This window comes from Pseudorasbora parva, chromosome 6, assembly GCF_024679245.1.
Source record: "Pseudorasbora parva isolate DD20220531a chromosome 6, ASM2467924v1, whole genome shotgun sequence".
NCBI lineage: Eukaryota > Metazoa > Chordata > Actinopteri > Cypriniformes > Gobionidae > Pseudorasbora > Pseudorasbora parva.
The window spans coordinates 33,363,946-33,376,187 of record NC_090177.1 but is presented as its reverse complement, the minus strand read 5'-3'; the positions used below and the strand labels follow the sequence as shown (position 1 = coordinate 33,376,187).

At 39.9% G+C, this 12,242-nt stretch overlaps 2 protein-coding genes across 8 annotated transcripts in view; both read right to left on the bottom strand.

The window, feature by feature from the left end:
* The window catches only part of ndrg3b (ndrg family member 3b), a 103,020-nt gene extending 100,099 nt beyond the window's left edge, over positions 1-2,921 (bottom strand). For all 3 annotated transcript variants that reach the window (XM_067446724.1, XM_067446725.1, XM_067446727.1), the window contains exon 1: positions 2,769-2,921. The gene's annotated coding sequence lies outside the window, so the exon portion shown is untranslated. The remainder of the gene's footprint in view (positions 1-2,768) is intronic.
* Positions 2,922-4,735: 1,814 nt separating this feature from the next.
* The window catches only part of phf20b (PHD finger protein 20, b), a 33,095-nt gene continuing 25,588 nt past the window's right edge, over positions 4,736-12,242 (bottom strand). For all 5 annotated transcript variants that reach the window (XM_067446709.1, XM_067446711.1, XM_067446713.1 and 2 more), the window contains 5 exons: positions 12,108-12,207; positions 11,745-11,940; positions 10,915-11,323; positions 6,048-6,267; positions 4,736-5,960 (listed from right to left, as the gene is read on the bottom strand). In XM_067446709.1, the coding sequence (XP_067302810.1) occupies positions 5,815-5,960; positions 6,048-6,267; positions 10,915-11,323; positions 11,745-11,940; positions 12,108-12,207 (1,071 nt within the window). In that variant the 3' untranslated portion in view covers positions 4,736-5,814. The remainder of the gene's footprint in view (positions 5,961-6,047; positions 6,268-10,914; positions 11,324-11,744; positions 11,941-12,107; positions 12,208-12,242) is intronic.

The following is a 12,242-nucleotide window of genomic DNA, read 5'->3' as shown; positions in this document are numbered from 1 at the left end:
TATTCGAACAATTTTGACAGCCCTAGTAAGTGCGCGCTGCAGTGAGAACGGCTGTGACGTAAGCCGCGTTCTCGACATATCCAGCAGCCCGAGTTTACTCGTCTACCTTACTCTAGTATTCTCGGTCCGCCGCGGTAACGAGAGAAGAGGAAGCGGCGGCGGTATAGTGACGAGAGCTTCGGCTTGAGTTTGTTTACCTACTCAAGTGTATGTGTTGTATTCTCTGTCCAGGGTGGTTCTGGAGTTTTCAAAGCTGCCCTGTTTGTTGTTTTAATGTCCTTCCACCTCACGCGCATGCGTGAATTCAATGACGCAGCAAATTAAAATTCACGGGGAAAATGTAGGCGTATTAAATCGATCCTCCGAGTTACGGATCGATCTTTAGAAATTAATATGAAAATCAATTAAGAATTGGTGAATCGATTTTTTCAACACATCCCTAGATACAGCTGCAAATAAGTATTTGAACACCTGTCTATCAGCTAGAATTCTGACCCTCAAAGACCTGTTAGTCTGCCTTTAAAATGTCCACTTCCACTCCATTTATTATCCTAAATTAGATGCACCTGTTTGAGGTCGTTAGCTGCATAAAGACACCTGTCCACCCCATACAATCAGTAAGAATCCAACTACTAACATGGCCAAGACCAAAGAGCTGTCCAAAGACACTAGAGACAAAATTGTACACTGGATCATCCCAATTTGGATGATCCAGAGGAGTCATGGGAGAAAGTCATGTGGTCAGATGAGACCAAAACAGAACTTTTGGGTCATAATTCCACTAAACGTGTTTGGAGGAAGAAGAATGATGAGTACCATCCCAAGAACACCATCCCTACTGTGAAGCATGGGGGTGGTAGCATCATGGTTTGGGGGTGTTTTTCTGCACATGGACAGGGCGACTGCACTGTATTAAGGAGAGGATGAGCGGGACCATGTATTGCAAGATTTTTGGGAACAACCTTCTTCCCTCAGTTAGAGCATTGAAGATGGGTGGAGGCTGGGTCTTCCAACATGACAATGACCCGAAGCACACAGCCAGGATAACCAAGGAGTGGCTCTGTAAGAAGCATATCAAGGTTCTGGCGTGGCCTAGCAGGTCTCCAGACCTAAACCCAATAGAGAATCTTTGGAGGGAGCTCAAACTCAGTGTTTCTCAGCGACAGGCCAGAAACCTGACTGATCTAGAGAAGATCTGTGTGGAGGAGTGGGTCAAAATCCCTCCTGCAGTGTGTGCAAACCTGGTGAAAAACTACAGGAAACGTTTGACCTTTGTAATTGCAAACAAAGGCTATTATACCAAATATTAACATTCATAATTGTCATTGCCATGTTGGAAGACCCAGCCTCGACCCATCTTCAATGCTCTAACTGAGGGAAGGAGGTTGTTTTGCCTATTGGCCTCTGACAATCATGGCCTCCTAATCATCCCCCTCTCCTGATTGGCTTAATCACTCTGTCTCCTCTCCACCAATCAGCTGGTGTGTGGTGAGCGTTCTGGCACAATATGGCTGCCGTCACATCATCCAGGAGGATGCTGCACACTGGTGGTGGTTTGAGGAGATTCCTCCTTCAATGTAAAGCGCTTTGAGTGCCTTGAAAAGCGCTATATAAATCAAACAAATTATTATAATTATTAACATTGATTTTCTCAGGTGTTCAAATACCTATTTGCAGCTGTATCATACAAATATATAGTTAAAAACATCATACATAATGATTTCTGGATTTTTTTAGATTATGTCTCTCACAGAGGACATACACCTACGATGACAATTTCAGACCCCTCCATGATTTCTATGTGGGAGAACTTGCAAAATAGCAGGGTGTTCAAATACTTATTTTCCTCACTGTAGCTAGTACCCTTCTGTTGGCAAAAGAATGTGGCTCGGACCAAAGTTTTTGTTTGGCCCACTTGTTAGTGAACAACCCTGCACTAAAGCATCTGGACTCCTAGAGCTAATAAAATGGCTTTGCTGGTGCTGTGTTGTTTCTCTGGAAGTATTTTGGGTAATTGGGTTAGCTGCCCTTTTATAAAACAGCCAGAGATGCCCCACGATCTGCCCTGGGGTATCTACAGCAATACGTATTACCAATTCACTGATCCGAGGGCTTTCGTTGTATTAAGGAGACATAACATTATAGGATGACGCACACTGAAAGGCTTCAGCAACAACGATAACAGAGTTCCGACTCCATTTTTACACCCTCTGCTTCTAAAACACATGTCGTACAGTCTCCCTGAAGAGACTAAAGTCCGAACGGCTTTCATCCTGGATCATGGAGGTGCTCGGTAGAAGTTAAACTCAACAGTTCAGAGTGCTAAACACGTTCTAACAAAACAAAACAAAACACTACACAAAAAGAGCACTCAAATAATGAATCAAATGTACCTTATTTCATCGATCAGTCTGCTTTTTCAACAAATACGCACTGAGTAACGTTACGTTAGATATGACAGGACGAACGTTAGCTGGTGTCAGTTTTCAGTCTTCAACACATCCAGGCTTCAAGCAGTAACAAGGAAAGAGGCGACAATGACACCGTTGCCCATATCTGTTATTGACAAAATAGCTCTATAATGAAACATTATGGACTAAGCATTCCTTAAAAGAGCCTTTATGTCTAATTCTTTTTTTTTGTCTCGCGCTAGCTTGCTGTTAGCTCGTGTTCCGCGCGCACCGCTCGCGCAAGAACTGACCAACTGAGTGACTTTATGATAAACATTCAAGCCAGGACTTAAAAAATGAAAATATATCACTGCTCACCGTTCACGATGATCAAAACCTGCTGGATAAGAAGTGAACGCAAGAAGGATGAATTGTGCAGCGTGTTGTAGGCACTGGAGTGTGAGTGTGTATGTGTGAGTGAGGCGGTGATCTAGTTGCTTCCTCCCGCGGACGGAGGAGGAGCTCACGAGAGCTGATAGACACCAAAGTCAAAACACGCGACCAGCCCAGACAGGTGTGTGTGTGTGTGTGTGTGTGTGTGTGTGTGTGTGTGTGTGTGTGTGTGTCGTTATGATTTAAAATAAACTTAAGTCCACATTTATGTTATTTTATACACATTTTTATAATAGCGTGTTGTTAAAACATTGAAAACATTTACAGCTAGCTAGTATAACAACCAGTATTATCAAACGTGGGGCCTAAATAAACTCCCAACATAATAAAAAAGTTAAATACTCAATTAAAGTGCAAAGGCATTATAAATGAAATTTTATTATTTAAATATAACAGAATATTTAATATTGGCTAATGTTATTAAATCTAACCATGCTTTGAGTTTTCTTTATCATTGGAATAAAAAAAGGATTCGTCATAATTATGTAGATTTATAGGGTTTAAAGGCGCAATATAAGATTTTTGGATTCAGATATTCAAAAACTACTAGAACTATGTTCTTTTTTTTTTTTTTTTTGGCGTGCATACTTACATTATCCCAAATGATTCCAAAAATGTATAAATCAAGAGAAATAAGAAATAAGTCATTTTAACCAGGACTGTGTCTGAAACCTGGAAAATGCTGCCTTCAGAGGACACATTTCAAGGTAGGAAGGCATCAAGGCATGTCTGAATTTAATGTTAGCTTCATTTCCTGTCTCCTGAGAGACCCTAATCGAGTTTTGAAGGCAGCATAAATGTATCCTTCGCTGCTTTTGATATCCCACAATCCTGTGCATTACATGACAGTCGAGATAGAAAAAAAGATTGTGTCCGAAAGTTGTGGTCAGCTAGTGTGTAATGACATTATACCCATTACTCTCGATTCCCAGTATAAAAGAAACCATGGAAACACCAACACTTTAAATGTGTTTTATTAGACAGGTGAGCAGCTGTTTGGATCATTCACAGACAGAAAACGAATCAGTTATAGCTCAACAGTTAGTCTTATTGTTCAAATCTTGTTTTCTTGATTTACAGCGAGTACCATGTTTTACCATGTCTAATATTGCTCTAGCTCACTGCATTGTGAACAAGTGTCTCATATTAGCAGCAGAACGAATGTATTATAACAACTTTCAACACGCTCAGCTGTATCTAATATGATAAAACAGTGCTGCATTATCCCACATACGCATGAGCGGAAGCAGAAATCAAGGCATTAAGTTACGCTTTTGTTTCGAATAAGCGACCTCTAGTGACGAAAAATAACATTGTTTACATTATTTATAACCGCTAATTATAATAATTAGTGACCTTGCAACATTAATAATACATAAAAACAAAACATTTTAATAAATATTACCACAATCTTCTATGAATTTTAGGCAAAAAACAAACAAACAACATTTTTGAGTTTATATTTGCATTTATTTTCTGGCATTTGGATTACGTGTCAATATTTTTCAGAACTTATAGATTCCCATTTGACCCCAATGCAAAAAAAGATGCAAACAATGGAAAAATGAAACGTAAAAAAAAGACTGCAATACTTAATCCACAACTAAATTCCCAGTGACTGGAAATAAACAGGGCAGATATAAAAAATACAATAGACAATACTGAGGAACAGTCAATGGACTGCTCACTAGCTGTACAGAGAAACACAAACCTTTCAGATACCCGTCGGCAGGATTTGATAAATTCACAGATTTATAACAAACGTAGTTTTCGTATTTGAGGGTAAATGACACTCAGATTGGCCTGAAATATGATATCAGGCACAGCTTTTATTTTTTTATTATTATAACAGTAATAGTCTAGAGGGAGGGAAACTAACACCAAAGGGTGAGAACACACACAAAAAAACTGCTTTTCTCGTTCTCTCTTTGACCATACAATACTCAGACTCGCACTGTATAAAAGAAAGCCAATGGACAGAAGTAAAAAGGTGGCAGAATCAATAACTTAAATTCACAATTACAATAACTTAAAAGGCATCTAATGTCTTAATCAAAAACAATCTTGTAGGCTTGAAAGCAACAGACACAAATAACAAAGAATCAGAAACAGTTCAGAATCATTGGGGGGAAACAGAAATACAAAGAAAAATATACATACAAAATTTCAGTATGCAAGAAAACAACATTCTTTGCTTGTTTAATGTTCCAGTGGAAACAAAGCCCACTGTTCTGAAATGCAAGCAACATCAATTGTGTCAAAAATTAGAAAGTTATAGGCAGAAAGCCCACAACTACAGTATTCACAACAGATCAAAGATTACAGAAAGTCTTTACTGTAAATACAAGTTTAAATCAGAAATAAAAAAAAGAACATGAATAAGCAATTGGTTGGGTTATTTACAAGATTACTTGAATTTTAAGTACAAATATAGAAGTAAAATGCAAGTATTTTCAGATTAAAATATATTTTCATATTGTTATAGTCATATTTAACATTTTTTCTTTAGCTACAGCAAAATACCATTCGGGTCCTTAAGCTCTTCACTCAGAGCAAAGACGTGCCGAGAGAGTCCAAAATGATCACTTATGAATTAACATAAAATTATTATTTAGCATGTCAAGGATACTGAGGAAATTACATATAAAATAAAAAACTCCTAAGTCTATAACAGACACAGCTAAGTGCTACAATGAAGCATTAAATTCCACAAATACCAAAAAATAAAATAAACTGTTGTTTGCATCAGATATCGTTAGCCTCGATTTATTTTCATCAGTCTTTTGTGAACTGTTAAACTGCTGACCACACCAGTCACTCCAACAAGCATGTGCCACAGAAACTGTCACATCAATGTTAGCTTGATTCATGTTGGGGTTTTCTCAAAAAAACCAGGCACACATAATCATTTCAGATGGACTCCATTGTGCATTGAATTTAGTTTGAGTCGTTTGCATGTTTTCTGGCGCCCTCAAGAGGATGAGGAGCAGAGTGCGATCTGCTGGACTGTTCCCAGGTCAGTCAGGAGTTGTCTGATGCGATGTTTCAGTTGAGGGAGGCGCGCCAGCGGATCTGGAGGTTCCAGCTCACCTGTGTAGTCTAGCCAACTCTCCAGCACTGCATAGTGATTTTAACAACAAGTTAATACCAACAATAACTACAACCCTCTGAAATTATAATGATGGTTTACAACCATTGTCTCACCGTCTAGTTCTCGCTCAATAAGGTCCATTCTGTGCGTCACTTCGTCCTGCACTGCTTCTATGTGCTCCAGCAGGTTCAGTTGCCACTGCTGGTGCAGCACAAGATCAGGGTCAGGCTTTGTGTCAGGGGTCACAGGGTCAGGCTCCTCTTCCTTGATTTCCACCCCACAACTCTTTTCCTGCTCAGCCGAAACCAGTCGTTTCATACGGCACTCCAGCTCCTGAAAACAGAAACGAATTAGTCTCGCATGATCAATAATGTGAAATCAATGACAAGTTTGTTCATTCTAGCATCCCTAAACTATTTAAGCAAATCAAATTAGTTCAGGTTTTATGCACAGCAAAACAAAATGCACAAAATTGTGAAAGTGAGGATGATCTAGTGTGTGCAATTGTAAGACATGCGGTGACTATTTGCAGATACTATGAAAGACTTTAGACTGGTTTAAAAACAGATTTCAAATTAGTTTGAAAACTAATTTTGAAACATTTTGCAAGACAGACTTTGAACTGGGTTGGCAACAGACATTAAAGGTGTCATGAAGAGCCTTTTTTATTTGTTTATACTGTTGTCTGAGGTCAACTAATAATGTTAGTGTGGTTTTTACATTCAAAAATATCATGACTAATAATAGGCTATATTCTACACTGGTCTCTCCTGAACGCTGGTTTTTGATGGGTGTGACGCACTGGAGACTTGGAAGTAAACGCCCACGGCTAGGATTGGATAAGATTTGCATATTTAATGAGCTTCAGCACCCCTGTCAGTTCACGGGGGAGAGGAGAGAGTGAGGGAGAAGCGGCAACCGGAATGATTTTTTTGAACACAGGGCTCGTAAACGCCTTTTTCAAACAAACACAATTATTTATTAATTGAAATATTATTTTTGTATTACTTGGCCCGCCCGATCGGTGGATATTGGCGCAAACACCGCACGCACACACATACACACACGGCCATAACAAGAAAGGAATATTATTTCACTATTTGAGATTCACCGGCCTGCTGACGGGCTTACGAATTACACGTGAATTACACGTGCTTATTACATGTGTTACATGTGGTTTTCCGCAGGGGTCAGTTCTCGGCCCAATCTTATTCATCCTCTACATGCTTCCTCTCGGTCCTGTCATCAGCCAGGGTTCTTGCAGGTTTCAGTAAGTTAAATTTAAGACCTTTTTAAGACCTTTTAAGACCATTATGAGTGAAATTTAAGACCAACACGACGCATTACTAAAAGCATTATAAATGATCTCAGAAACTCTCAAACATTCTATTTTTATTGATTCAGTTATAGAAACATTAAATAAACTCAGAAACTGATATCAAAATACTGAGTCCGATATTTTCGCATGCGGTTTTTCGTATTCCGAAAATTCGTTACGCACAGAGATCTTGCACACTGAGTCCGATGCGTATTAATGAATGCGTTACGGGATAAAAACGCAAAACAAGACAAAGTGACGTCTAGTGAGGATAATTTGTTTGTCCTGAGGAGATGTGGAGAGACTCCTGTGATCGCGTAGAGTTTCCCCTCCTTATCAAGCGGGATCAAGACCGACCGATTAAAAGTGTCAGTTTGATGCTTTGCTAGCGATACTGGAGACACATATTAAAAAGAAGACCACTAATTTCCGTGAGTCAATTGATCCCGAACACCTGGCAGTATGTCTATGGATCCGATCACACACACACACACACACACACACACACACACACACACACACACACACACACACACACACACACACACACACACACACACACACACACACACACACACACACACACACACACACACACACACACACACACACACACACACACACACACACACACACACACACACACACACACACCTTTATAGAGACTTGATGTGCTATAATTATAGCTGTGATATAATAATATTATTTGTGGTATTTTTGCTAGAATAATAATTTACGCAAAATAATTTCCAATAATAAATTCGACCTCACGTTATGTCAATCACGCTTGCACACTGCCTCCGAAACTTTCGTCCGTCAAAAAATGTTTTGGAACAGGTTCGATTTTCTGCGATTTCGCATCCGTAAAAACACATTTTGAGACGTTTTGACAACTCAAAGCCACTATACATATTATTCTAGCAAAAATGCTACAAATATTATTATATCACAGCTATAATTATAGCACATCAAGTCTCCCCTTACGAAAGGAAAATATATTTACCAATATATTTTCTTGAAATATATTTTAATATATGGAATAATATATTGATGGCATTATAAAATATATTATATATTCATGCAATATATTGGAAAATATACAAATGATGGCCGCTTTCAATATATTGCAATATATTGGAAAATATAAATATTAAATCCCCTAACGTTATATGTGAATATATTGCATGATATTTTCAAATATATTGCAATATATTTTTGTTTCGTAAGGGTCTGTAAAGCTCTGTCTGTCTGTCTGTCTGTCTGTCTGTCTGTCTGTCTGTCTGTCTGTCTGTCTTTATGTGTGTGATCGGATCCATAGACATACTGCCAGGTGTTCGGGATCAATTGATTCACGGAAATTAGTGGCCTTCTTTTAAATATGTCTCCAGTATCGCTAGCAAAGCATCAAACTGAGCCACTGAAACTGCAACTTTGAATCGGTCGATCTGGATAATCCCGCTTGATAGGGAAACTCTCCTCTCTACGCGATCTCAGGAGTAACGTTAGATGAACCCAATATCTCCTCAGGACAAACAAATCATCCTCACTAGACGTCACTTTGTCTTGTTTTGCGTTTTTTTCCGTAACACATTCATTAATAAGCATCGGACTCAGTGTGCAAGGTCTCTGTGCGTGACGAGTTTTTCGGATCACGAATATGAAAAAACGGAACGGAACGGAAGTAAAAGTTTTAAGACTTTGGTAAATTAAATTTAAGACCTAGGATGAAAATCTGGGCGTTTTTAAGACTTTTTAAGGCCTTAAATGTAACTTTCTGAATTTAAGACCCCGCGGGAACCCTGATCAGCAGACATGGACTATCTTTTCATTGTTTTACTGATGACACGCAACTTTATATCAAAACTGCCCCGAGCCCCTCCACAGCTCTGTCACGACTCTCCACATGTCTTGAGGAGATTAAGGCATGGATGGGAACTAACTGCCTCCAACTGAACTCCAGAAAAACTGAGGCACTACTGGTTGGCACTCCTCATCAGATCCACCCATTGTCCCAGCTCATCACTTTCTCCTCCTCAGTCACTAATCTAGGGGTTCGGTTTGACCCACAGCTGACCTTCAAAGACCACATTAAGCATATTTGTAAAACTTCCTTCGATCACCTTTAAAACATTTCTAAACTCTGTCCTGTTTTAACCTTTCCAGATGCAGAGAAACTTGTCCATGCCTTTGTGCATGGACAAGTTGGTGGACAGCCTGGTGGACTACTGCAATGGACTCTTCAATTAGATTTCTGGCAGAAATATCCAGATGCTTCAATACATCCAGAACAGTGCTGCCAGAGTCCTTATGAGAGTCCGTAAATATGATCACATAACTCCCATCCTACACTCCCATTGCACTGGCTTCCTGTTACATCCCGGATCGTCTACAAAATCCTCCTGCTCACACATAAATGCATCACCGGACATGCACCTCCATATCTACAGGAAATCATCACACTGAAATCCTCCACCTGCACCCTCAGATCTTCAGGCCACCTGCTTCTTCAAGTCCCCATCAACAGGCTTCGTACCATGGGAGCTCGAGCTTTCTGCTCGGCTGCACCGTGGCTTTGGAATCTCCTTCCCAGTGAGCTGAGAGCAGTACAGAGCCTAGACCAGTTTAAAGCTGAACTGAAGACTTTTCTGTTTAGAAAAGTCTTTCTCTTTCTCTTTATTTCTCTTGATCTTTGTACTCTTCTTTGTGTTAGTTCTGGCAGTTACCAGTTGCGCTCTTCAAAGTGTTTGCTTTTAAATGTACCAAGAGTGTTTACTGAACTGGGGAAAACTGCATTTTCCTATTATGGACCTATGGCATGGAATAATTTGCAAAAAGATTTAAAATTGGAGAAATTGGTGTCTATCGGTGAATTTAAAGGCATCATAAAGAAAGTGGTAATGAAGGCATGTGATGGTTTTTGTTGAGAGAATCCTATGTATTACTATTTCTTTTATTATTGTACTTGTTGTATTTTAATATGTTGTCAGACTGTATGGCTGCTACCTTGGCCAGGTCTCTTGTAAAAGAGATTTTAATCTCAATGAGACTTCCTGGTAAAATAAAGGTAAATAATAGAAAGGCTTAGTGTGTTAATTGTTTTTATTTTCTTTATTTTTACTTTTTATTCATTTTTGTTATTTTTTTCCCTTTTTCCATTGTTGCACTTTGAGATTGTTCAGAATGAAAAGTGCGTTATAAATTAATCTGTTATTATTATACGGTGTTTTTCGTCACGCGATGACGTAAGGATGATGCACATTCTGAGATCGATCGTTTGCTGGGCCTGGTGTCAATAAAAGCTTTTATTTGACTAACAAGGAAGTTTTCAGCCCTGAAATTTACAGGATAATCTTGTATTACCATGACCATTTATATATCAAAGGCTCAAGGAAAAGTGGATTTCTCAATTCATCACCCCTTTAAAATGGTTTAAAAACAGATCTCAACTGGTTTGACAACCGATGTGCTATTTGCACACATAGGACCATAGCTACAGTCGGGCAGGAAAAGTATCTTGTAATTGACGCACTTGGTCTGTGATAAGTTGTGTCCAATGTGCACTAACAAAGAAAATGCAAAGTCTTCAGATGCACACTGGCCGGCAAGCTTTTGTTTTGTAGTGTGCACTTGGCCGAAAAGGTAACAAATTGCTTGTAACTTACCTTACTAAAAGAGCGTTCGGCCAGCTGAAGCTTGTGCTGGTCATGGTCCAAAGGCATGCTGTACCTCTGCTCAGCCATCTCTAGTAGGTCCTCAGTACTCCTAAGACTGTCCTCCAGCTCAGAACCGCCCCGCGTCTCCACTACAAGTCTTCTCTCCACCGCTGGGTAGTATGTGCGCGGCTTCTGGTAGCAGTGATCGCTGCTAATGTACGAGTCCTGGAAAGAGCAATGCGTCTCCACGGGCGATGGGACTTCGCTTTTCAACGTCTCAAATTCGCTCACTCCCATTTCAGGGGGTGAGGGAGGGAAGGGAGTAACTATGCCGGAATCACCTGCCGCCTTCCTCCGTAGGCCATCTACAGGTTTCCAGGGCTGCCGCCAGAGCTTTAGGTCTGGATGGGCTTGTGTCCTAAAACGGGGGGAAGCTTTGATTTATAACTGAAGCTTTCACTGGTACTTTCACAAAGGTACTTAAAGGGTTAGTTCACCCAAAAATGAAATGTTATTAATGACTCACCCTAATGTCGTTCCACACCCAAAAGACCTACGTTCATCTTGGGAACACAGTTTAAGATATTTTATATTTAGTCCAAGAGATTCTGCCTCTCCATTGAAAACGTATGCACACTACTGTCCCTTTCCAGAAGTACCAGAAAGGTAATAAAAACTGTGTTTTTAATCTTAAACTGTGTTCCGAAGATGAGCGGAGGTCTTACAGGTGTGGAACGACAATAGGGTGAGTCATTAATGACAGAATTTTCATTTTTGGGTGAACTAACCCTTTAATAGTTGGTCACATCAAGAGCACTAGAGAAAAATAATTTGCTTACTGTAGGATGCTCATCTTGAGCTGAAGGCCGTTCAGGACCTCAAACACACGGTGGACATCTCCTAGAAGCTGATGGGCGGCTGTCACTTTCTTACTGTTCTGGTGGGAGTAGTTCTCCTCCAGGAAAGACAAGCCATACATGTGACCGCTGCTCAGCCAGTCTTTATCGTACCAGTATCTTTGACTCTGCCTCTGAGCTGCATACAGACAAAAGCACATTAAAACATTAACAAAAAGCCAGACCACAAAATGTATTGATGTGGTTGTCATATTTTGATATTTTGAATCATTGTCTTGTTTTGCCAACACACAAAATGAAAGTTAATATACACTAAACTGAGATGGTTTGGGGGAAGTCTCTCACCTGGTGGGTCTCTGCAGATGTAGCAGCTGTAGCTGTCTGGCACACTGTCTTCATACAGACCCATACACGTCCCATGCTGCCAGCACAAACACTCATCACACTGCAGAGAGCACAGGATATATCCTTCAGTCTCTC